Here is a 27,609-nt window from a genome sequence, read left to right as displayed (position 1 = left end):
TCTATCTATTACTCTCCCTTCTCAGCACTTATTAGCCGAGCAGTCGCAGAGCATATCACAAAAATGAAATGTGTAGCTGTGGCAGAACTGGCGCAGTAGAGCAAGTAATTTGTATCAGGCTGTATAAGAGTTTAAGTTTTATTATTAAGTATATGTCACAGATATACTAGCATCAGTTCATCTTTTTTCTCCTTATAGTTCAGATTTATACACTTATTAATAAACTGCAGACCGTCATTTCAACATCCTCATTTAGCAGAATAAGCCGGTCAAATCTGGTCAGAGTCGTGTGGACCCCATGTGGCAAAGCAGAGAGCCTTGGCAACTTTAATTGTTGCCGTCCAGAGAAGATTTATGATGCTATCCATCCCGGTCCTAGCTAATAAATCACATCTTCCTCCACTCTTCAGCGGATAGGTCGGACGAAAAAGGCCGGTAAGTCTCATTAGCACTCCCAAAAATGGTGCAGAGGTAGGAAGGGAGCCACAAGGCTCGGCATTGCTTTTGCTCACACGAATTCTCAGAGAACTGCTTTATCTAATGGGGTTTTGAAAACCAGTAAGGGGAGGATTTTTCCTCAGGACTAGAGGCTGGAGGGACTTGGAGCTGGTATTCAGTTCTGGTCCCAGCACAGATTTCCCACGCAACCCAAAGCGTGTGGTTCGGTGCCTGTGTGCATCATCCTCCAAGGAGCAACCCTCAGATGATGCTTCCTACCATTTGTCTTGGTTAGTAGGTGAGCTCTTCAGGACTATGCATACGCAGCCACTCTCACCAGGGGCTGGCAGGTACAACAGCAATACAAAACAACAGCTAAAAGAGCTGGAAAACATCTGCAAATGTCAAGTTTTTGTATTCTGTCCCTCCCCTTCGCTTTTCTAGAAAGCTAATAAGAAAAAGCAACGTCGCAGAGCAGTTAGGCATTTCTTAGGTCCAATCTGAACAGCATCAAGGAGAGAAAAGTAGAATTGTTCTGTAAAATAATACATCTATCAAAACACTCAGGAGACAGGGAAATGCCAAACTGGCAGTTTCATTAAGAGATCATCCTCTAATGGTGGAGAAATTAGAATTCTTACATTATACTCTTAATAACTGTATTATTTTAAGACCTGCAAGAGAGGGAGAGAGCCTACACTTACAACTACACTGCATGTGTCCTGAAGCCTGGCAAGACAAACCAGACGGGGCACACGCAGCACACTGGTGAAGAAAAGGTGAGTTCTAATGATTTTTCCTGTCATTATAAGGCAGCTCTGTAATGTATACAAATATATTGCTTGTCTAATTCATGTGAAAACATATTTACCTATTAGTAATGAAAACATTCCCCTACTCCTCATGCCAAGTGCCTTCCCAACACAAAACAAAAAGAATGTCTGTGCGCTAGAGAGTAAGGTATGGTACAGTGATCCAAGTTTAAATGAGCTGGCTAAAGAAAAGGAGTTGCGGTAGCAGAGCGCAAAGCTTTTCCTCCTACAGGTAGGCTTCTCTGAGCTCCCTGGCTGGATTACGTTGGCCACGTCATGCTGCAGAAGGCAGTGCACACGTACCCGAAGAGGGGACGAACACAGCAGATGCAGAGACACACGGAAACATTGAGACATCGGTCAGCAAGATGGCAAGCAGTAGCACACTTCAGTAGCTCAAATGCTGGCCAGCTTTCAGCCAGCAAGATACAGTCACCAGGTGGGATCTGAAGGAGACGGTGGGGTGACTTTGCGGTAGCTCTCAGAGAGCTCTTCCCAAGGAATAGCACAGGTGATACCATCATTTAGACACGGGTGATGGCAGGTGGAACGGCAGCAGTGGGGAACGACCTCACCAGTCCATAAGAGCTGCCAGGGAAGGAGGGAGCCTAAGAAGGGCTGGAACAAAAGAGAAGCAGCTTAGGTTTCACATGTACACCGGAGTCAGGCCTGAAAAGGATTCACAGTCACTTTGTGGGGGGCAGTTTCCCGAAGACTGCAGAAGTTCACTTTGCTTGTGCTTACAGGCATCACAGAGGCAGGTTCATAAAGACAGTAATACTGGCCTGGAAATACCTGAAGTCTTCACTTATCTGAGTTGCATGTGTAACAGGAGGAAAAGACTGTATCATATCTTTGTTAATGACTTCATTAATGAAAACGGAATGAGACTCTGCTGCAAACCCTAATTGCTGGCTAATGCTTAAAACAGCAAATAGTACCTATTTCTTGAGCAGTCAGTCACATTAAGCACCAGGCTTACTCCTTCTTCACATTTCCGAGACGATGTTCAGCTTTCGAAGGGGAAGAGAGGGAATGAGAATTCTGCCTGCAGTCTCATAATAGCTTCAGTTGTGAAAACGACACAGCTTCATGATTTCCAGAGTTGCTATTTTTGCACATGCTTGGAGAAAGCGCAGTTTAACAAAACTTCACAATCAGCGATCCTCACAAAACGTTCCGCATGTATTTGCCAGTTCTTTACTAAGCTAATTCATTTTTTAAAAGCAGCTTAGCAGAGATAACCACTCAGATTTAGATTTGCATTCTTTTGTATGATATTCTTCAGTAGAAATGAAATACTTTGGAGATAAAAACAATCATATTGTTCCATTAGCCTGAAATATCTCAGATGGGGACAGCAATAAAAATAGATAGCTTTTAGATATGAGCACAGCAGAAAAACTACGATGTTTCATATTGAGAGTTCAGAATGACTCCGGTAAATAACCTACTCTTCTAACAGAAGTGTGAGTAAGGTCAGGTCAGCACGTGGACCGACTCGTTCAGCGGATGAAGGTCTTACAGCTCTTTGAGCTCTATGTGTAGTGCATCCTAATGCACTGAGTTTCAGTGCTTCCCAATGGTTGCTTTATCTCATAGGGAAAAGCAAACACGGAGGCAAATGTTCCATAAACTCTAAAGACGGAGCCAGCCTTATGATCTACACACATTATTTTCCCTGAAGGCAAGTCAAGCAGGATGCCATTCACGTGTAGATGTCTCAGAGTGTTCTTCCTCCTTCAAACTTCTGATGAGCCATCACTCCCGATGGGAAACATGTATGAATGCCCCTTTCTCCAAAGCATCATAAGATTTAAGGAAGGTGGTGCAAATCAGTGAGAGCCCCAAACCATGTTTTAATCAATGCTTGCTTGACCTCCTAATGCATTCATTTCTTTGTAGAAAAGCTAAAAATTACTTTCATTAGAAAAAAAGGCATTCTAGAACCAAAGCACTACCATATAAAGCAAGCAAGCAAGAGAACTCCAGACAAAATACTTCTTAATTCCTTTTCATCCTGGAAAGTTACTAAGACTTCACTAGAATATAACACCGCAACCTGGTAAGGCTTTTCAGCATGACCAGCAGAGTACCCTGTGGCAGCCTATAAAGTCAACTCGTTGGTATTAACACACGGGAGACAACTTAGAACTGAAAAAAGAACTAAAACAAAATAAATGACATACTGAACTCCAACAGCCTTTCAGATGTTATTTGTGTATATTGCTGAGATTTAATTTTTAAATTTCTGAGGTACATCAGAAGTTATTTTGGGAAGAACTTAACTTAAGCTATGAGGCACAAGCTGACATTTTGAGGTATCATCAGAAAGATTACAATGAAATGTTAAAGAGAAGAGCTATTCCCTCTAGACCAACTGAAGCAGGAATGGCACATCCTCATCTCTCCAAGTCCACCACAAGCCCTAAATTGTACAACAGCACACTTCAATTATTCCCCTGCTTTCAGTGTGCTAAAAATAAGACTGACATCATAAACCAATTTTAACTAATATTATAAAGCTAAGTGCATGCCAGTGTCAGTAAATGAAACGTAAAATTAATTGTGCTGCAAAGGAGCAAAGCCTTGTGAAAGAATTCACTGTAGTAGTAAACGGTGAGCAGTTTGTATGCCCTCAAGCTTTACAGAAGTCATTACTACTTAGATGTCATGAAGGCTAGTATTCACAAAGTCTTTTTCAACATGATGTTCATCATTTATTATCAGACAGACACAAAAACCAGCTAGCGAAACCCCAAGACTCACTGAAGTTAGCTTCTCATGATTTCAGGGGGCATAACTGAAGTTTTGACAGAACACAACATTGTCTCCTCTAGAAGGACAAAAGGTATCATTTTCTGAAATGAATACAATGTCATGTTCTCAAAACGGGCAATCATTAACCCAGAGAGCTGAAACTTGAACATGAAAGTAAACAGATCAGGGGAACTTCTGAAAACTGGCACTCAACGTATCAGCTTTCTACACCTCCTCAAATCACTACTGCTTACTCTCCTGGCCAAACAAAATTTGACTGCTGTTAGTAATGTACTCCCAGCACAACTGTGGATGGGCGAACTGATTTCAATATGCTACCTTCATGCCTGAATTACAACACTGTCAGGTACAGTAAGTCTCTTTTGGTGGTGATTGCATTAAGAAACAGGAGGCAGGCAGGGAAGGCTGGCAGGACAGCACAGCGAAGGAGGAAGAAGGCACCTGGTGAATTGTGAAAACAAAAGAAAACAAAGAAGATGTTGAAATCCATAGGAGAGAACACATCCTTTTAGATTTCTTCCTCTTTAAAAGTCACTTTGTTCTCACAACTGCAGTTTTAGGTGGTTAATGAAGAAATAAGGGAGGACTGGAGTGCTGCATCCAGCTCTGGAGCCCTCAGCACGGGAAGGACATGGACCTGTAGGAGCGGGTCCAGAGGAGGGCCACAAAGCTGATCGGAGGGATGGAACACTTCCCTGTGAAGAAAGGCTGAGAGAGCTGGGGTTGTTCAGCCTGGAGAAGAGAAGGCTGCGGGGAGACCTTATTGCAGCCTTTCAGTACTTAAAGGGGGCCTATAAGAAAGATGGGGATAAACTTTTTAGCAGGGCCTGTTGCGATAGGACAAGGGGTAATGGTTTTAAACTAAAAGAGGGGAGATTTAGACTAGATAGAAGGAAGACATTTTTTACAATGAGGGTAGTGAAACACTGGAACGGGTTGTCCAGAGAGGTGGTAGATGCCCCATCCCTGGAAACATTCAAGGTCAGGTTGGATGGGGCTCTGAGCAACCTGATCGAGTTGAAGATGTCCCTGCTCATTGCAGGGGGGTTGGACTAGGTAACCTTTAAAGGTCCTTTCCAACCCAAACTATTCTATGATGCTATGATTCTATGAATTTGATGTGCAACAGTTTTAGTACCAGAAGCTGAAAGTACAGAGATAACTCGTTCCATGGTCCCCGAGGGCGTGCAAAATGCAGGTCTGAGTGAGTCACCGGAGGCAGGGGCGTTCTGGGACACAAATGGCCAATTTAACAAGCATGCTAATGTCTGCTGAAGGGAATGACAATTAGAAGTGCAAGCTGTGTCTTAGGGATGAGATGAAGAGACAATGAGGAGATGCAGCTGTTTGGAAGGAAATGTGTTGAGCCGGGACCACTTTGTATCTCTTATCTGTGCTCTCTACCACAGGGATCCCGACTCTTCTACAAAAATATTGACCATACTTTCAAAATATTGACCATTGGTTTCAAACCGATCTAAATATCACTTTAATATATTTTTATATATAAAACATGGTCTTTGAACTCACTATGTCTTGGTCCTATTCTGCAGAGGGGAATACTGCCCAGTACACAGGGATGAACACTAATGAGCATTAGTAAGATGCTGTGACTAGCTGGTGCTGGAGAACAAAGAAGCATTAACAGCTTTGTTCCAAACACTGCTTGATCAAAGGAGGTTACACTAAATATGTGCAACTATAGCAGAGTTATAATGAATAAGTAAGTGTAAGAAAAATAATTTTCAGAACATCTGTGGCCACGCTAAGACCATCAGCTCCTCAAACACTTAGTAACTTTGCTCTTATAAGGTCACACTTACTTCGTGGTGTTTATGTGTCAAGGTTTTTGCATATGCAATCACGTTTGAAGAACTGGTTCTTAACACCATACCACAGAACTCCATCATCATACATAATTTAACATGGCCATGTGAAATTTAGTTTAATATGCAAAGCAAAGATCACATGAAGTGATAAACATTTAATGTTAGTGGAGTTGAAGGTGACACGCTACCATAAAACGAAAACATATAAAGCAGTATTTGTTCTTCCTGTCATCCTCTGCTAGACAACTTGATAACAAAATGACACACATGTATTTCCAGACTTAATCTGGATGCACAACAAAGCCTAAAATTTAAACTAACAGGCCCCAAGGATTTGGATCCAAGAATAGACTATGCCAAGAGAAAACAGTGAAATCTGATGATTACACTTTTCAGAAGAATGATCCCTCAAATGTGTCATGCCAAGATTATAAATGTAACCGAATATCCACAGAACCTACAGGCAAAATTTAAAATAGAAACCAGCCTTTAAATACAAGAATTTCAACCTGACTCAAAGCTGAGTATATTTTTCTTTAAAAACAATTTTTGGTAGTTTTTTATTTTCAGTGTATTAGTCATTAACGTGACACTGTCCAGTAGCTTCTTCTTGCTTACACCCAATTTAAAAGAAATAATAATAATAATAATAATAATAATAATAATAATAATAATAATAATAATAGTCATACCTACTGGAAAACCAACTTTCTTTCCCTACCAATTTTGACCTTTTCTGTTTGGGAGACATTGATTTTTTTTTACCGCCTGTGTTTCTAATGGAGCTTGAAATTAACACGGCTTTTTGTTTACCTCCTAATTTGTGCACCGCCATCATCAGTGCTGTCAGCACAGCTCTGGGAATAGGGCTTGTTTACTGCTTCTGCATAACCAGCAGAAGGAGCATAGGGGCAGAAAATAGGTTTGGTTTAGAGTTTTTCCTTTATTTATTTTTTTTGCCCAGGTCCTTTTATAGGTTATATATTAATGACTTGAGTGATAATGTGGCCCATTTTGTCAATATTTCTTAAATGGAACGTTGAAAGACTTGAGCTAGCTCAGGGATATGTTGAATTCCTCTGGCACGTGTATCATAAGAAGTTGGTATTATTGTTGTGTCAGTCCAAAGCATCTGTCAGCCTTTTGCACAATGGGAGCTCCAGCGAGACCTAGCACCGCCTGTCGAACGTGGAATACCAACTAGAGAAGTCCCACAGCAACTCATTCTCCGAGTAGCTGCTTTGGCATAATGTCCCAATCTCTGCAATAAGACAGCCTCCAGTATCAGAGCCCCCGAAGTGGTACAGGAACAACACCATCTCCTCTTCTCAGAGATGAATCAAATACTCAGGATTGGTACACAGGCTTGTATTCTTGCAGATCTGCAGACTTACCATACCTGTAAGAATAAGCTTATTTCTCTTGGTCACCACCAAAGTGCATGGGCCAGGGGCTGGTGACATACTAATTAATTTGAGTAAGTTACCATCCCATTATCATGTCCTTCAGCAACTGTATGGTTGCTACATGATATGTCCAATTAATATTATAATAGGTCACTGTATAATTGACATTTCTGATATGCTATCAGACCATTAATATTGCCAACTAAAAATAACTCTATCCATTTTCCAGATATGACTACGAAGTCTATGCACTGATTTTGTTTCAGTGCAAAGGGATGGACTACATGATCTGTGAAACCCCGTAATCTGTTTTTCATTAGTATTCAACCTAGACTTGTTTTCCCAAGAAACTTTGTGGGCCAAGGTGAGAGAGAACAATTCTGTTCCCAAACGTCCCCATGCCATGCTGTCATTCACTCTTGTATGAACGCTGGCATAATCTGTACATGTAAGAAAACTACTCGTTCATAAAAATATTCTAAACAGTTGCTTTGTTTTGTTTTTTAAACCAGATCCACCTCTTCAAATATTATACCCACAAAACCATACAAGTCTGATGATTTTCCTCAGCATAATCTCAATAACGTGAGTTTCTTGTTGATCTTGTCAGAAACGTACGCCTCTTCCCCAAATTCAGTATAACCTCCTGCTACGCTCCCCAGTTTCCTCCTGCTTATAATATACCATTTGATGATTCTCAGAATTTAATGCTGCATTGATTCAGTGGCTTTGATGATGTGCAACATATCTAACCATTAGGTATTCCTTAATAAAAATCCTGCTTCATTCCTTGTGAAGGATCAAGAGCTGTGTTTTAAATACAGTGATGTGGTATGTTGAAAATCATACTTTACCTGCTCTGTCAACTGTGCTTCTATGTCGAAAAAATACCTTTTAGTTAACTCAAACATACAGTGTATTGCAGTTGTTTCTTTGTCTGTATTCTCTGCACTCCCCAGATGACAATCTTGTTGATTTCTGCTTGTATCTTCATGCCTAAAGCCTTTTTCCCCTACAGAAGGTCATTAAGTTTCAGAGGGTTTTTTTTCTGCATGAAGCTACCAAAATCAGTTTGTCTCTCAGCACCGCCCTGTTAGCATCCCAGAGACTAAACAATTCTGCTTCCTCCGGAGACAGGAACTCAGAAAGGTCATCTCTTGACCCAACCAGACAGTGCATATGCACTCTGTGGGCTCAGTAGAAATCATTATCAAGTAGTAGAGAGACGAAAGCTAATCTGATTTTTAATACACATCTTCTGGGGAAAAAAAAAAAAAACAAACAACAAAACACCACAACAAAACAAAGCCTGGGGACTTATTTATTTTTCAGTTGAAAAAACCTGTAAGGTATGAGCAAGAAAGAAACCCCAAGCAATGCAATTCCCAGCCTCCTAAACTGACCCTAAGAGGAAGCGTCATATCCAAGGAGGAGAGGCTGACTAGCCTTGCAAAGTGAGTTACTTGGCCTTTGGAGGAGAGCGGATGCCCTGGTGGCGGGTTTGTGATGGGGAGACTTGTCCATTAGTGGGCCTGTTGGAAAGGCATAGTCATTTCCTAAGCCACCCAATCTGATTTTAATCATCTGTTTACTTCTGGCCTCAACTACATGGAAGCAAATGATAATGGAGACCACTAAAAGCAATCCAGACTCAGTGGATTTTCTCAAAAATAGTTTAAATAAAGGATACTTGGAGTGCACCACAAGCACAGTAGGTCAATTTGGGACCTAACAGTGTCTCGGAGGAGAAATTTGCCGGCAGAAGATTAGGAAGGGATTCTCACCTCTTCCTCTGTAATCATATAGTGGGAATCATTAATAGTAAACATTTGTCATCTCTTTGCAAATGAAATAAAAGGGCATCTCCTATTCTAACAACTCTGTGGTTAACACAGATGCCTGGAGTGATGGGATGTGGTGCTTTTCACTGTAATTGCTGTAGCATTGTACATCTGGTTAACCAGCTCATTCGGGCCACTGCCAAAGGCTGAATGTTGGTCGAAATGGACCATGGTCTGACTGGGAAAACCAATCTCGCACATAGTTTATCCCTGAAGTTCAAAAGCAGATCTCTAAGCAGATCCCTGATCTTACGCTCATAAGATTCAGATAAAGTTAGAAGTATGCGGGAAGGACTTCCACAAGTGTTTAGTAAAGGTTTATTAAACTAAGTTGGTTTGCAACAGCATGTGAGTATTTACCGGGGCACAAAATCAAAGGCTGTTAAAGGCATAATCTTAAAATAAGTAAAATTATTTAAGTTTGTATTCTTATCCACCACTATTACAATAATTGTCTTATAAATAGATTCATGCATTTGTCTGTTTTCATTTCAATTTTTGTCAAAGACTGATGTACCAGAATGTTAATGCTATATAATTATATATTCTGTAAATTAAAGCAGCATGGCATACTGGTTGGGAATAGCACATTTCACACTTCATTACTTTTGCTGCAACTCAACCAATGCTAAGCTCTGAATTTTCTGTTTCCAGTAGTCAAGGTTTCTTTGGTTGTTACTTCTTTAAAAAACATGTCTGTTCTGTAGTTCTTTGTTGCTTATCCACAAGCTGTACAGACAACAGACATGTGGATGGCGATGGTGGAAACCTGGTGGTTTCCTTCAGTAATGACCAGAGATAACAGAGGAGGTGAACCGTAGGTTTGGGAAGCGTATATGGGTACCACAGTGAGCACCGGAGAAGGGACAGAACCGTCACCAGTGGCCCAAAGTTCAGACTACCATGGAAATTTTACAGCCAATGGCCCCGAAAGCCTGACTACTCTATTTTAAACCACAGCATGTGTCCCAGATTCATCAGATTAGTATAAATATCATGTTGTGAGATTGCTGTCAGGTTGTGAAATTGTTAGGTGAATTTTTAAATACAGAAGATCGTTCAAACTGATCTGCAGAAACATGGGCAAAGAATATGCTTGGTGAATTAAGAGTCCTGAAATACTATTAAAAACTATCCCCTACTTTGACACTTCTGAAAATGTAATTTGTACTGGCCCTTCAAAAACACAATAACTATGAAGGAATGTACCTTTTTGCTAATATAGCTATAAAAAGATTAAACTAAGATGCCACCAAAATCCGCATCTTACTTTACCTCTTAGCACATTTCCATGCTGATTTGGAGACAGTTTTGATACCAGTAGTGAGAACAAGAGAGAATAACTTTGATTTATTTTGATTTGTACTGCAGAAGGAAGTCACAGCGCATTATAGACTTTTCATTTTTCTCACAAAATCCAGATTTGCTGAGTGCAAATCGGTAATGTTGTCAGAGTGGCTGAGGTATTCAACTGTAAACATAAAAGAGAATTTAAAGAGTTGTGGGTCACCTTTAAAAGATAAAAATCTTTGAATTTATTCTTATGGGTTTAAGAATTTATGAATGATGGAACTAGCCATCTGTAAAGCACCAGCTCTAACTATATCACAAATGGGAGTGTCGGTAGGTTGCAATGCTTATTTCGTAGCTTACTTAGTAGCTTAAAGCTGCACATGTGGATTTTCCAGGCAGCAGCAGGAGTGCCCTACTCTCCCACTGATCACATCGTGCAGCCTGTGAGCTGCTGCTTATAGGTCACAGCAGAAGCAACCTCACAGATGTGAACCTTCCCCCCATCCAGATCACAGACAGCTCAACTCAGAGCCTTCGGTTTCAGTTCGGCTTCCAACTAGCAAGCAGATCCCATGTACCAGAATCTACTGCTTTTTAGGCGACGTGCAACCCGCACGGGCGGCATCAGCGGGCAGACCACAAGGTCCTTCTCGATGAAGCTCTCCATGAAGCACTCTTCTTTTATTTTACCTTTTAACTCATTCTGAAGCAGGCTCCCTTACTGAAGCTGCAGGTTACACTGTGCTAACAACAAACAGATTCCCCAGGGATACAGTTATACACAGTTTCACAATGCTTCTAATATTTTAAAAGATATGAACTCTTTTCAATATAATAAACAAAAAGCTGCCATCAATGCAATGCCACAGCAGCTTCTATTTAAATAACTTCTATCATCTCCTTGTGTTCACAAGCACTATGAAATACTGAGACTCACAATACCACCTAATTTTACAGATGGACCATCAAGGCAAATAAGGGTTAAGCTTCTGGTCTGGTATCACCCAGGAAGCCCAGAGCAGAAATAGAGCCAAGATGTCCTGAATGGCCGTCCTACACTGTAACCCCAAGCACATCCTTCCATAAAGGTACTTTATTTCAAGATGCACATTTTTCTTTCCAATTTGGCAGTCTGGCTTCTTTTTAAGACCTTTAATTATAGCTCAAATTATGTTCAATTTATTTTTCCATGGCTGTTTTTTTCCTGTCTAGGGCTCCACTGTTTTTTCCTCTCTCCAGAAACACCAAAAGCTTTAAAATCTCTTTTGTTCTTAGCAAGCAGGAAAAGGGAGAACTTTTTGAGAATGTCTCTCTCTTTCTCCATTGAGGAAACAAAACAGATGTTGCGCTCTCCTCAGGGAGAAGGATCCTATCACACAGCAAGTGTGAGCAAAGGCTGCTTTGCAAGTGGAGAGGAAAGGAGCAGCATTAAAGGACCTTGCTTGGAAAAGCAGCACCAATGGCAAAGGCATTTGGTTTTTGAGCAAGAAAGAGAAGTTCATCCACCTAAAGAAAAGAAGGGGTATGGGGAAAGCAGTAGGGAAAATAACACCCTGCTTTGCATTGGCAGGAGGAGTAAGGGCTACTGCCAACTTTCCCAATATTGATCTAGCATTTCCCTTAAAGCAACAGCTCCACAAACCAGGGAATGGCATGAAAATGTCTACTTTGGTTTTTTAAAAAGGTTTAATGCTTCTGCCTGAAACCAAGAATAGCCTAAAGACTCAAATTCCCAAAACATCCAGAGCAAAATGTGGGTTCCTTTTAAACCTCATTATTTCTGAAGGGAGTCAACGCTGGATTTTTTAATACTTTAGGTTGACGTTACTGGGTAACTTTCACAACCTGAAACATTTCCTAAACCCTTCATTGCAACCTCAAAAAGATAATTCAAAAAAATTTCCAGCATAATAAGAAGCAATTACTTAAATATAATTTCACCTTTTGAAACACTTCCTTTGTGTATATGTGAATATGCAGTTAAGAAATAATCCTGTTTGTGTTAACAGCAGTAAATCTTAGACAACTCAGAATCACTATAGAAGTATTTGCAGAAAACACAGCCCACTGCATATGGCAATAATTACGCCGAAACTGGCATAGTTAGTTCCAACCATTGATTTGATACTGGCCTCACTCATGATGAAACAGTCACGCTCAGTCTGTATCACACAGGGAAAGAAAGGTCAGAGCAGCTTCCTCCATCTCCATGAAGACTGGTCTACTAATGTAAAGAAAAGAAAAATGGATTCCTCTGGAGTTTCATGGAGTTTTATTTTTTGTCCTCTCACAGATCAAAGAGTATCTTTTCCTGCATGAACTAAGTTATGTTTGCAGAAATGTCAGCTCACTTTTAAGGACAGCCGTGCACTACAGGCAGCCAGTTTTATCTGCAGAGCTCATTTAAAAAACGAGACATCAAATGAGCTTGTCCCAATGCTGCTTCCAAGATCAAATTTAAGAAGGGACAGGTGTTCATAGGCATTATTTATACTCAAACGCAGATGCAGATCCATCCCTAGATCCTCCAAACTTCTTCTGTCACCCTCCCCTGGTGTCTTTTTTTCTTTTATGTGGGAATAATGCCACAGCAAACAAAACCCTGCTCGCTTGGGAATGAAAGAGCTATGGTATTCAGGTACAATTTTACTTGTTCAGGTCATCTGTTTAATTTTGATGGCTGCATTTTTGACAAGTCCTCAGTGAGCAAAACTGGCTGTTTACACAGGGGGCTAAGGGCGCTGGAGGACAAGCAAGACTGCTGTATATCTGCATTTATAAATAGGCAACAGGCACATGCTGCTCAACATTGCCGAGAAGCGTTACCATATTGTATCATGAAACACCATAGCTGTATAAATGTGTGATATCACCACTGAGTGCAGCAGGAAAGCAGCGGAGTACAGCACCAGAGGTGCAGGAGGAGAAAACAAAGCCAAAGCTACAGCAGTAGGCCTCTTTAGAAACACCCAGACCCGTGCTCCCGGGAACTGTATGCCTTGGTGCTGACACCACAGGATGATAATCCATCAGATCATATACTGGTGCACAACAGACCACAGACTTCTGTTCTTTGGGTTAATTATGGCAGAGCTGCACAAGAATACCTCAGGCCAGGGCACTGTCACATCTGCACAAACGTTTTACCACAGGTAACAGTGTCAGAGTACGGCAAACAAACCTCTCTTCCTCCAAGGCCTGGAAGAAGTAGAAAGATAAATCTCTTTGGTTTGCATTGCTTTTGACTGAGAAGTGAGGCCAGCCAGAGTTTGGAAGTGGAAACGTTGCCTGGAATAACTACCAGCAATATTCTAAGAATGCAGTTCAGTTTTTCACAGGAACACTATTCTAAAGCAATGGAAAGTTAAAAACCTGATTTGTTTTCTTTTTCTGGCATCATGTTCTAACTGCAAATAGCAATTGTGGCCCCAGTGCCACCTTTCTGACCCAGCAGCAGAGGGACAAGGGCACAGTCTGTGCACAGTGCCAGTACTGCTGCTCCGCAGTGGCCAGGAGGGCAGTGGTTCGCTCTCCTTGTGTCAGCGGCAGGCCGTGAAATCTCAGGGAAGCAGGTGACTTTGTCAGATCCCATAGAGCTGTGCTTGGTAAGAACAGAAAAAGGATCCCACACCCACCACTGTCTTTACCTTTTTACTTTCTTTGCAGTGGAATGAAACCTGTTCTGCTGCATGCATGAACCTCTGGAAACACTGAGGACCCAGGCTGAGTTTGCCTCTATTACCCAAATGCACTCTGTATTTTCTACTCTTGAGAAATAAACAGAGTAATAAGTTTGGTCCATCAAACAATAAATAATTTGTGTGCACAAACAGATTTGATTCACAACAGCCCAATGGTGCATGCTACCAATGCGGCAAGCTGCCTGCTGTAAATGCAATGTGTTCTCCAACTATAGGAAAGCAAAGGGATACAGCTGCTGAAGGGTGATGTGAAATTAAAGAGGGAATGAAACGTGTGATCTTATTTAATCACACCTGGTGCTTCAATTTTTCAATAACAGCACCCTGCTAGACTGTGGCAAATCGCTTCTACAAAGCAAAAAATTATGGATGGAAAATGAATTAACTCTTTCATCCCTGCTGTTAATATATTATACCAGTCAGAAACATCTTTAGCAGTGGCTGTTAAGAATTCTTTTTTCTCAGATGAAAGGTGCTCAGCACCTGGCTAAACGGAGCTCAGTGGATGATAGTGCTGCTGTGCCAGCGGGCGAGCATGTGCCCTCCACACCGACAGAAGCGCAAGTCTTGAGTGTGTGCATAACCTACTATTATACACAAGAAATCTTCCTGGTCAGAACCAGCTCAAAAGATTGAAGTGCCACACTGGGACCAGGTGTTTCTGTTTGTTTCCTTAGGTGGGTGGCACATATATGCAGAGAGACAGACAGAGTAAGCAGGACAGCCGGGGATGGCAGAATGCAAAAGGGCAGAAAGCGGCTCTTCCCTTGCCTCGGACACTCTGCTCAGCACAGATTTCCTGTAAGAAGAAAATTTATCCCAGCAGTTACCTGGTTTCTGTTTTCTTTTGGGCTTTCCTTTTTTGAAGGTGTTTTGTTTTTTTTTTTTTTGTATGTTTTAAGTCTTACTTTGCAGTTTGGGTTTATATTAAACGTCAAACATAATATGATTCTGCAGGCATTGCATTGTGTGATTACTATGTCCCATTGGCTAGTCAGCCACTGTTTCTCAGTGTGCCCTATATACTAATAAATCACTTGTGGTAATAGACAGCAAGGTGCTCTATCTAATGTAAAAAATGGTAATTGTGGTCAAATGTTCCATTCTTCAGGGAAAAGGGAAAAAATAATCCTTCTACATGATTTCACTCAGCAGCAGAAAATAAAAAGCCAAGGTATAATTAGCTTAACATAACCATCTTTATATTAAATTCATAGAGAAGAAAATCAAACATGAAAAATAACTAGCAGGCTCCCATTCTGGTCTCCTCATTGAATTAATGTCACCAGTACAGCACTGGATAAAGTAAGATATACAAGGCTACTGTCTGGATGAGTTGTGTGTTTGGAGAGTAGTTCATTTTTAGAGGGGAGAAATTTCTTTATGCAAGTGTAAATAGGTACTATTTAAGGTACTTAAATAGGTAGTATTTAAGTAGTACTTATAGGTACTAATAATAGTACCTATTTAAGGTACTTAAATAGGTACTATTTAAGAAATTAGTATTTATTAGGACAACATCGTCTCAAGAGATGTTTAGTTTTTACAGTATGGATTCAGCCAATTTACTGAAAAACTAAGGCATTAATGCAAATATCTCAGAACAGTTGTAAGAACATGTTAGTCTCTTCATCGTTACTTGTATAACTCATACTCAAAGAGATTATCACACCAAGGAACATTTTTTTCTTTAATAAATAAAAAGGCATTGTAAAAGACCTCCACAAATAGAAGATGCTAACACTGCAACATAAGGGATTAATTTAAACCAGGGTTATTTAAAATGCCGAATATAATCACAGTTCAAATTAACAAAAAGGAACGCTTGGTTTAAATCAGTTTTATTCTTGTTTTGCATTTTTAATTTGTGTTTGCTTTGGTGGACAGAACTATAGATAGAACTGGACTTCAAAAAGATTATGTAGTCTACCCCTTCACTTGAGGCAAAGACAAATATCCTCACAGGTGACTTTTGCCTGTTCCTCACACCTGCAACCCTCCTCTACTCTCATTCCCCCAAATACTCTGCTCTAATATGCTTACACTGAGTTTCTAATACCCGAAGTAAACCTCCTTAGGTGCAAACCGAACTAATTACTTTCCCTCTTAACTTTCGGTAGGTAGAGAGGGCATGGGCAAACACCACTATGATTTTATATTACAAATCCTTTAATATACCTGAAAGATTGTGTCTCTTTCCAACTTTGCCCTTGCATCCTGGACCTAACTCTTTCAGTATTTCCTCACTGGTCTTTTCTAAATCTCTGCTCACTCCTACAGCTCTCTTCCTGGCTTTCTCCAGTTTGTCTATACTGTTTCATGGTGTGAAGCTGGCTCTGGACACTATCCCAGCGGAGTGACAGAGAGCCAACAGAAAAGAGTTAAGGATACCCCATGGCTCACATGCAAGACTCCCACTTATACTAGAGTCTGGTCTCTTCCCCATTTTCTCCCCCAGCCGTATCACAGTGCTGACTAATGTTCAGCTTGTGATATCCCAACACCACATGCTCTCTCACAGTACTGTTACTTACTCAGACATCCCTTGTCTGCATACATACACTTGTTTTCCCTTCCTCACTGCAGACCTTCTTACTTATATTTCCTGAATTCCCATCTTACTCATTTTAACCATTTCTGCATTTTATCAAGATCACTTTGGACTCTAAACCTGTCCTCCACAATATCCAAAGCCTACTGGAGCTTACAGTCCCTCGCACACCGCACTCCCTAGTCCATCATCCAAGACACTAACGAAACCCACGAGCAGCACGCGACCCGGGGCAGAACCTAACAGCACTGCACTCCAGGCTCCCTCCCCATCTGCCAAGCGAACCATAACTACTCCTAGAACACAGTACTTCAACCAGTCCTTCAGCTGCCTCACAGTAATTCCACCTAGATGATTTTTCCCCTGTTTACTCGTAAGAAGGCTATGTGGCTTTCCGCAGCACTGCCAAAAGCTTTACCAAAGACATACCTACTACTACTACTACTACCTGCTACACCTCTTATTCCACTAGGAAAGGAAATTAGAGAGGTTTGACACATTTTTTTTCTCAATAAATCCACACTGGCTGTTTTTCTATCAGCTTATTATCCTCTAGGCGTTTACAAATCGATTAATAATTTTCTGGAGCATTTCACCATGTATCAAAGTTAAGCTGACAGGCTTCCTCATTTTGGTGTTTAAGTTTGCCCTTCCTCATCCTTCACAAGTTCTTAAAGGTAAAAGCTAAAGTTCAGGGATGGTCTCATCTGACTCCCAGGTACTCAGGTGACAATCTCAAGAGACCCCGATGACTTGACTGCGTCCAGCTTCCCTCCATATATTTCACCTCTGTCCCCCATTCCAGCTTGTGTTCTTTTCCCTCTATTTAAGTTAACTGTTCCAAGCACCCTGTCACAATTAACCTGTTTGGGAAAACTGAATTCAAGAATGGCTGGTATGCATCCTCCTCTTTGTGACCAGCTTTCCCCTCCTTGTCCACAAAGTCACAGAACTCTAATTTCCTTCATCTTTCCCTTATTTCTATAGTCTTGAAAAACCTGAATTTTAATAACCCTTGTAGTTGCAACTCATTAAACTAGGTGTTTGTGCTACTTTTTAAACTTTTCCCTTAGCAATGCATTCTCCTGTTCCCATCAGTTGTAGTATTCCTGATTTTCAAGTAACTGCAGAGGGCCTGAAGTATTTGGGATATTTTGTGTCTTCCTCCTTCAGTGGGACAGTCTGCTGCCATGTCTATAGTACCCTGTCTTCCAAAAAAACGTCAGTTCCCTTGAATTTTCTTTTCCCTCCCTTCCCAACCCTTACCTATCTATTCCAAAGTTCAAAGAAACCAGCTCTTTTAAAGTCCTTCGACATTATTCAGCTGCTTTTACTCATTCCTTCCTCTCCTTCAGATCAGAAACTCTTTTGTGATCATTTTCACCCACATTGCCTTCTGTCTTCAAATTCTCAACCAATTCCTTCTGATGACTCAGAATAAAGCATGAAGTAAATTCCTTGCCTAATTTCCTTTGCCCTCAGAAACAAAAGTAACTCTCTTTAGTTTTTAACTCTTATTAGACAGCCTAGACAAGATTCACTTCACCAAGGGCAGGCATCTATTCAGCTTGTCACTCCAGAGAAGAGATCAGGATCTCCCAGAGTGAGATTCAACTTACACCTAAAGCAAATCACATAAAACATCTCCAATGGTTCCTGTTTTTCCTAGAGTGACCCACAAAGAGAAGCTCTGACAATTAGCTCACAAACTGGCATCTATCAGTCACAGAACTGTGCAGGATGGAAGGCACCTCTGGAGGTCTCTAGTCGAACCTCCTGCTCAGAGCAGGATGAGTGTTAGAGCAGGTTGCCCTGGGCCGCTTCCAGTCGAGTTTGGAATATCTACAGGGATGGAGATCCACACCTTCTCTGAGCCTGTTCCACTGTTTGACCACCCTTTTGCCCCCCGCTTATATTTAGGTAGAATTTTCTGTACTACAACTTGTGCCCATTGCCTCTCGTTCTGGCCCCGTGCACATCTGAGAAGAATCTGGTTCTGTCTTTTCTGCGCCCTCCCAACAGGCAGTTGCAGACAGCAGTAAGACCCCCTGAACCTTGTCTTCAGGCTGAACAAACCCAGCCCTCACCCTCTTTTCCTACATGATGTGCTCCAGCCCCTGACCGTCTTGGTGACCTATCCATTGACTTGCTCCAGTCTGTCAATGCCTTTCTTGTACTGAGCGCAAAACTGCACAGACTGTTCAAGATGTCTTCTCATTGGTGCCAAACACAAGGGAACGGTTAGTTCCCCTGACCTGCTGGCTACACTGCTGCTTGTACAGCCCAGGATGTTGTCCTCCTTCACAGCAAGGGCACACTGCTTGTTCGTATTCAAATTGTTGTTCACCAAGACTCCGAAGTATTTGTCAGCAAAGTGCTCGCTGGCCAGTCAGCCCCCAGCCACGGGGTTATTCCATCCCAGATGCAGGACCCTGTGTTTGCTGAACTTCCTACGGTCTCTGTCAGCCCACTTCTCCAGTCTGTCCAGATCCCTCTGATTGATAGTGCTGCCCTCCAGCACATCAAGTACCCTCCCCAAATTGGCAGCATCCCACAAACTTGCTGAGGGTGCACCCTGTCTCATCATCATGGTCACTAACAAAGGTATTTGGACAATGTTGCCCCCTGTATCAATCCATTAGGGATGCCACTAGATCCTCCATTCACTTGTTGTCTACTTATCCAGTGCATAAGTCAGCAATTTGGCTACAAGGACACTGGGAGACCATGTCAAAGGCCTTTGTAAAGTCAAGGTATAAAACATGCATTGCTCCTCCCTTGTCCACACAGCCCATTGTCTCAACGTAGAAGGCAACCAGGCTGTTTTGCCTTCAGTAAATCCAGGTTGGCTCCTCCCAGCTACCTCCTCGTCCTTTGTGTGCCTGGACCTCTAAACCAGAAAAGTTTGCTTGCTTTACTGTGTCCTCCATACAACTGGTTCCTGTCAATATTTCTTGACACTACTTGTCCTAAGCTTCTGGGCAGTAGACTCCAGATGTAATACTGATCTTGTCAGCACGTTGACCTAAATCTAAATATAACATGTATCAATCAGAATCATAGAATGGTTTGGATTGGAAGGGTTGCTCTTCCCTTATCCACCAAAGCTGTAACCCCATCGTAGAAGGCCGCTAGATTAGCCAGGCACAATTTGCCCTTAGTGAAGCCATGTTGGCTGTCACCAATCACCTCCTTATTTTCTACATGCCTTAATATAGTTTCCAGGAGAATCTGCTCCATGAACTTGCTGGGCACAGAGGTGCAACCGACTGGCCTGTAGTTCCCTGGGTCTTCCTTTTTTCCCTTTTTAAAAATGGGCGTTATGTTTCCCCTTTTCCAGTCAGTGGAAACTTCACCGGACTGCCACGACTTCTCAAATATGATGGATAGTGGTTCAGCAACTTCATCCGCCAGTTCCCTCAGGACCCGCAGATGCATCTCATCAGGTCCCATGGACTTGTGCACCTTCAGGTGCCTTAGATGGTCTTGAACCAGATCTTCTCTTACAGTGGGCGGTTCTTCATTCTCCCAGTCCCTGCCTTTGCCTTCTGTTACTTGGATGGTGTGGCTTGAGCATCTGCCGGTGAAGACTGCGGCAAAAAAGTCACTGAGTACCTCAGCCTTCTCCATATCCCAGGTAACCAGGTCTCTCGTTTTCTTCTGGAGAGGGCCCTCATTTTCCCTAGTCTTCCTTTTATTACCGATGTACCTATAGAAGCTTTTCTTGTTGCCCTTGATGTCCATGGCCAGATTTAATTCTATCAGGGCTTCAGCTTTCCTAACCTGATCCCTGGCTGCTCGGACAATTTCTCTGTATTCCTCTGTCCTGGTTTCAGCTGGGATAGAGTTAATTTTCGTCTTGGTAGCCAGTATGGGGCTGTGTTTTGGGTTTAGGATGAGAACAATGTCGATGATACACTGATGCTTTGGTTCTTGCTAAGTAGTGCTAAGCTGTCTCTAAATAGGTGCTAAGTGGCACTCACACTGGTCAAGGACTTTTCAGCTTCCCCTGCTCTGCCGGGGGCACAAGAAGCTGGGAGGGGGCACAGCCAGGGGGAGGGCTGGCCCAGACTGGCCAAAGGGCTATTCCATACCATATGACGTCATGCTCAGTATATATAAGCTGGGGGAAGAAGGAGGAAGGAGGGGGACATTGGGCGTGATGGCGTTTGTCTTCCCAAGTAACCATTACGCGTGATGGAGCACTGCTTTCCTGGAGATGGCTGAACACCTGCCTGCCGATGGGAAGTAGTGAATGAATTCCTTGTTTTGTTTTGTTTGCGTGCACGGTTTTTGCTTTGCCTATTTAACTGTTCTAATTTATTTTACTTCAATTATTAAACTGTTCTTATCTCAACCCAGGAGTTTTCTCCCTTTTACCCTTCTGATTCTCTCCCCCATCCCACTGGTGGGGAGTGAGCGAGCGGCTGCATGGTGCTTAGTTGCTGGCTGGGGTTAAACCACGACATCCTCCCAGGTGACCTGTCCTTGCTTCCACCCTCTGTAGGCTTCCTTTTTGTGTTTGAGTTTCTCCAGGAGCTCATTGTTTATCCATGCAGGCCTCCTGGCGTTTTTGCCTGAACTCCTGTTTGTTGGGATGCATCGCTCCTGAGCTTGGAGGAGGTGATCCTTGAATATTAACCAGCTTTCTTGGGCCCCTCTTCCCTCCAGGGCTTTATCCCATGGTACTTTATCAAGCAGATCCCTGAAGAGGCCCTGAAGATCCCTTTCTGTGGGGCTGCTCTCCAGCCACTCCTCTCCCCATTTATACTTGTGCCTGGCATTACTCTGTCCTAGGTGAAGAATTCAGCATTTCAACTTGTTAAATTTCATTCCATTAATCATAGGCCAATTCTCCCATCTATCTAGATCCCTCTGCAAGACATCTTGTCCCTCAAGAGAGTCAACAGCACCTCCCAGTCTGGTACCATCAGCAAACTTGCTAATGGTGCATTCAACTCCTGCATCCAGATTGCTGATAAATGTAATGAACAGAACTGGCCCTAGAATTGAGCCCTGAGGAGCATTGCTGGTGACCGGTCACCAGCCAGATGTAGCGCCATTCACTACAGCCCTTTGAGCCCTGCCCTTCAGCCAGTTCTTCACCCAGTGCACCATGAACCTGCTCATCCCACAGTTGGACAACTTGTCCAGAAGGACGCTGTGAGGGATTTTCATTCTTTACATTCTCATTATACCTGGGCATGAGTAATGATAGGTTTTTTTGACTAGGGTTGACTAGGTTTTTTTTCTTTGGAATTCATGTGAAGTTCTAGTTGTAAAATAGATCTTAGTGTGTAAAAGTGAAATGCAACAAAAATGTTGAAGAACAGTACTTTCCAAATAAGCTACATAATCAAGGCAAAAATAAGCTTATCGTTATACTTTTTGAGTAATCAGTCTCATTAAGCGAGGAAGCATTACCTTCACATGATGAACTGAATGTCTAAGTTCTGGTTACCAAATTTCTCAAGATCTCAGAACTGGTAGATCTTATACTCTACTGCACAGATTTTGTTTATAGATTAAAAGAGGAAAACAAGCTTTTCAGCTTTTTTTTCTCCCAACTGGTTTCTTACTTTTGAATGAAGTAGTCACTGAATTGAAATAGCTGAACAAACATGAAAAAGATATTATCTCTGCACCTGCAGAAGTCAAAAAAGAGTTTAGCTCTTCAACAACAGGTGTTTAACCAGTGACTCTCACCAATTCTGTTGTCTGACTTCCTTTGCATTTCTGCAGCAAATACTCACTGCTATACATTGAAAAATATGAATTTAAGTAATTACAAGAACCTGCAAGATCTAACTTTACTATGCTGTACGAAGTTCAAAAAATCCAATGTACTTTTCTTTTAAAAAGTAAATATGTAGCACAGTTTTAATTTAAAATCACATTAAATATTTCATACCCACTTTGCACTGCACAGTTTGCAACTATTGGAAATACTGCAGTACGTTAACACAATTTTTATTTCTTGGATTTTTTTAAAGACAAAAAAACCCCAACAACATGACAGAGGCCTTGCTGTGAAAAAAGACGCAGAAGCACTTGCTGCCTCATCCCCCACAGAATCCAAGCGTGTGCTGGGGGGAAGAAACAGGAATGGGGTAGATGTGAATAAAATCAGCTTTTGATATTCAGAACTGTGTTGCAATAACTTTTGAGCAAACATGTTGCTGGCTTCAAAAAGCTTTTATTTCATGCTTTTGCAATTGTAACACAGGTTTTAAAATTTCAAGCTATTCAAGCTGTAACATGTATAAAATCTTGCTTCACTACTGCCAGTGTGGTTCAACCCGGACTCTTTGCATTGTGTTTGACATTTTTCCTATCTATCTCAGACACAGGTCTGAACCAAAAAGCTGAAGATGCCAAACAATGCTTTTAAAGGTCACAAGATCAGTTTGCACTTGTAAAAGTTTATTTGTCTCTATCTTCCCTTAACTTTAAATGAAAATACCTCCTCATTTATACACAGGCTAAGTTGGACAATAAAGAGAATAGTTCTAAATAGGAACTAGAGATGCTAAACCCCATACAACTGGGCATGGATGAATTTTATTTTCTGCTTGGCACATCTGTCAAGCACCTAGATCTGATGTGCTGATAAAACAAGACAGCTTAAGGCAACAAACATGTCAGATCCATCTGTTCTTCAGGACATCAAGAAGAAAAGGAATTGCTCCCTGAGGTATTCTGTACACTTGAGACCATTTTGCAGAGGTTTCCCTCTGCTGCTGACAGCAATTCAGCTCTACCAGCCTAAGCCAGTGGGTTTCCGACCTGGTTCCCTGTGTTCCGCCTGGGCACGTTGTGAACCCTTGGCTTCTTCCCTTCTCTCCACGGTCTGAGAATTGGTGGCTGGGATAGGGATGCAACTATATTGGAAAGGCTTTGGCAAAGCCAGGAAACAAAGCACAGAAAGAAAGAGTGAAGCCCATATGGAGTCCACCAGGATCCTGGCTCCAGCAGTGGCTCTCAGCAGCCGCAGGCTCCCTGCTCTGCATCTCACAGCAGGTTCACACCCATTATGTCCTCCAGTGCTTTCTTAGCACTATGGTATCCCTTCTCATACTATTCCCCTGCTACATCCAGAAACTCCCACCGTGAATATCCCTATCAGGACAGCCTTCATACTCCTCACAACACAAATCAGCGGTCTGAGTGACTGAAGGGAACCCCGAACGGACAACAGCTGCTCCGGTATTTGCCACTCGTTTGTCCAGCTCCCCAAAGCGCGGCTGCAGCCAATGGTGAACTACAACGCTAGCAGCTACCAAAGAGCCATCCACTGTATGGCTCCAAATACGGACCACACCAACCGGAGCAGAACAAGCACAGAAACAGTTGACAGTGCTGAGGTGTTCATGACAGAAATCATCTTCCAGCTGTGTTTTAACAAAAACCACGTTTGAGCCACCTGCAGCCACATTCAAGGAGTCTGGCAGCCATTCAGGGGACGTGCTACTTTCTCACAGGAAGGTAGAAATAAAGGGGTTTTTTACAGGATATATACAACTCACTGATATTGGGATGGCTATAGATCTTTAACTCAAGTAACACCCACTCATTTCTTGCTTTTGACTGGCAGGAGAAAAGAGGGAAGGAGGTCCCAGCCTAAATGAACACAGGAGACCCAGATAACAAGCACAAAGCTCAGCTGCTTTCTGCAGTGAGTGGCACTCCGTTTTGGCCACACGAAGGCAGGAAACAAGTTTGCAAAAGCTCCTTTGTACCATATACTGGTCACGTATCCATATTATCCAACCCACCTGAAAAGCAAACATCGAAGAAGACAGAGCTCACTGGAAAAGATCATGCTTTGCTTAGCCCTGCCAGATTCGCCCCAATTTTGAGAGGCTTTTAACCTTGTTTCAACTTCCCCCTAAACATTTAAAGCTAACATTGAGCTGCCGGTGTTGAATCCAGGCCGTAGCAGTTCTACTGAGAATGACTGGCTGTAGCTCAAAACCACACTGACTCTGACTCTGACTCTGAAGCAAGATGGCCAAACATCTTGTCCTCTGATACGCAGGCCTCCGCATGCAGGTCACACAAGAGAGCAGGGCGTGAATGTTATGAGAGGGGATGGAAAGGGACCACAGAGCTGGGGGGTGCCCTTTCCAGAACCTGCAGCCCCTGCCAAGCAGTGCCAGATGGAGCTGGTCTGCAGATCACAGGTGTGCATGTGTGGATGTGGCACTCGGATGGGCAGGTGAATATGTATAAATCAGCTTTGCCCTTCAGCTTATCCTGCAGCACGTACATAAACAGCCAGCCAGCAAGGTGGGTCACAGAATGGATAGGGGCTCTGGTGAAGCCCTGCAGAAAAAGGGGATGGAGATGAGGGGCGCATGGCAGAAGTCTCACAGTGCATGAGATAGGACAAAGCCGGGTCAGGCCCATACTGTCTCATTCTTGCTAAGCACCAGAGGCGAAGGATTAAGCATATCCCCCACTATAGTTCAAGAAAGTCATGCATATTATCAGTTACTTAAAAAGGCTGGCAAAAATTGTGAAGGAACAAAACAAGCAATCAGAGCTGAGGGTCTGATTACTGAAACCCAGAAATATCCTTTTGGAAAGCTGGCCTTATTTGCTGCAAATCAGCCAATTTGAAGCTATCACACCAGCATGCCGTTATATGTAAGTTAATATGCACTTACTATTGATGGTTTCTGCAGTGACTGTTTAATTTTTAATCATATCCTTACTTTACTGTTTACGTTTTTATCCAATTACAGTGTGTGCATGTATGTGCATCTGTGTGACAGAGAGAACATGGAAAACTGTTTATTCGGAAGTACAATGCCTTGCTTTCTAAATGAGGAGATACATGTGTCTCCTGCTTGAATTTTTTTCACACAGACCTCTTATTTTTCAGGAGAATGCCATCTCAGGCTGCTGTGTTATGTTGCACCATTCTGCTGTTAGAAATGGGCACCACTGACCTCTCTCTGCAATGCTGTACTTGGGAGTTTGGAATTGAATGTCATTAAAATATCCAGTGCTAAGAAATGGGCAGTTTTACTGGCACTTTCCTGAACAGAAATCCTGGCATCCCTTTTCATCTGTAGATCAGACATTTAGGTAACACCCTGGGACACCCTCATCCTCCTCATCCCCATTTCAACCTTTCATTAGATTCCTATAATCATAAAAACTAGATGCACTGAAGGGATGGAAGATGGATCATTTATTTTTAAGCACTGCCAATTTTTCATGGTGATCAACAATAAAGTTCTCAATTACAGAGGGAGAGTAAATAAACCAAAGAGGGATAGAGCTTCGAAGAGAGCTGGGTGATGATGGAGGAATAGAGATTAGAACATCTCAGAGTCCAAGAGATGAGCTAATCACAAATAAAATAATATTACATTCCTATTACTACCTGACATGCTGGTTGGTGTAATGCCAGTTGATTTAAAAAAAATCAAACAAGGAAAGCCAGAAATGCACTCAGCAGAGGCATAATGTGGTTGATATGGATCCTGGCAGAGCTCTCAGGAGGTGATCTGATGCCCAGCACAGCTCCCTGTGCCTGCGCCCTCCACATTCGGACTGCCTCCGGTCACAGGCTCAGCTGTACAGCAAATTAGGACAGGCAGTAACAGGACTGCATGCTCCTCAGACAGAGACTGCTCTCTCTCCCAGCAAGCAGAGGCTGAAGGGAAAAGGCAGGACCATTTGTTTCCCCCACGTAGCATCTACTCTGAGGAGAGATGATGGCAGGTACCTGAAGAGCTCCACAGCAAATATTTAAATGGAGGTGCCTGACCAAGACTCTCAGCCTCCTCCTGCCATGTTCATGGCTTGGCACCTGGATACTCACATCCCACTGCAGCTGTATTCCCTGCATCCTTGAGAACTATGCTGAAAAACCCAGACTGGCACCTACTTTATTTTGCTCTCTGGAAGAAAAAAAATGTTGCAATTCTATCCCTCTGCAAATATAACACCTCCAATTTCACTTCTTTTTCTCTACAGCACAAGAAAGGTAAAGATAGGAAATCAATATCTTCATAGAAAAAATAAACATCTAAAAGTTCCCATAAAAGGAAGAAACTAAAGAGCTATAGCTACAGATGTCTTAACAGTGGCAGAACAGGTTGGATTAATGTACTGAGGTAGAAAACTAACAAATAGAGAGGAGTAAACTGCTTTTAGACTAAACACTACAGGTTACAGCACCCGTTTTCAGAAGCCCACTGCACTCTGTAGCCAAAGCACTGGGCAGTTATCTGCACCTCGACGCCGGAACCGTTCCTAAAAACACCCACTCCGGGGAATGTTTCTGCTGAGTGCGCGCAGCCCTGCGCTCCAGGAACTGGGCTCCTGTGTTGAAAACAAAAGCCGTCTGCATCAGCCAGGCAGCTCAAAAAGGCAGCTTCAGTTCTTGTTTTCTTCTTTGCCCCCGGGAGCAGGAACTTGCAGCAAGGAAGGAGGAGACTGTGTAATACAAGGGAGACAGGAAGGTCTCCAGTAGGCTCTGAGTCCTAAAGATAGCAATGAAACTAGCACGAAGGGAAGGAGGAAACCACCCTCCCACATAAGAGGAAACCCCAAAATAAAATCTTTTGGCAGATGGTAAAAGGCTTTAGCATTCAATAAAATGAACAAGCTGCATGAGAATGCAAGGGAGCTTTAAGGGAGACGCAGAAACCAAACAAAAGACATATGAAGAAGCTTGCCTTTTCAGTCACTCTTCTGCGGTATTATTTCAAGTCATTTTTGGGTATGTGTTGCCAGCTTTTCTATTTAATTGAAACTATGCAGTTCATGGTTTTCAAGAGACTTACACCTTCATTGCCTGTACTAATTAATTATATGAAAGGGAAGAAGTTTTCAGTAAGTTTTCTGAATTATAAAGCAAAAGTTTAGTTCCCAATGAGCATTTTGTCTGGGGCTCTCAGCCTGGTCCCGGCCTTCCTGTGTAAGAGTGGACCCAGCTCCA

General features: G+C 42.4%; 1 protein-coding gene across 1 annotated transcript in view; it reads right to left on the bottom strand.

Moving 5' to 3' along the window:
• Positions 1 to 878: 878 nt before the first annotated feature.
• Positions 879 to 27,609, bottom strand: part of SAMD12 (sterile alpha motif domain containing 12) — a gene marked incomplete at both ends in the record, with an annotated part of 128,457 nt that continues 101,726 nt past the window's right edge. The window contains one exon of the mRNA XM_082315777.1: positions 879 to 973. Within this exon, the coding sequence (XP_082171903.1) occupies positions 879 to 973 (95 nt within the window). The remainder of the gene's footprint in view (positions 974 to 27,609) is intronic.

The sequence above is a fragment of the Platalea leucorodia genome, assembly GCF_965183815.1.
Source record: "Platalea leucorodia genome assembly, chromosome: 1".
Lineage (NCBI taxonomy): Eukaryota > Metazoa > Chordata > Aves > Pelecaniformes > Threskiornithidae > Platalea > Platalea leucorodia.
The sequence above is the reverse complement of the archived record's forward strand: the minus strand, read 5'-3'. Positions and strand labels throughout refer to the sequence as shown.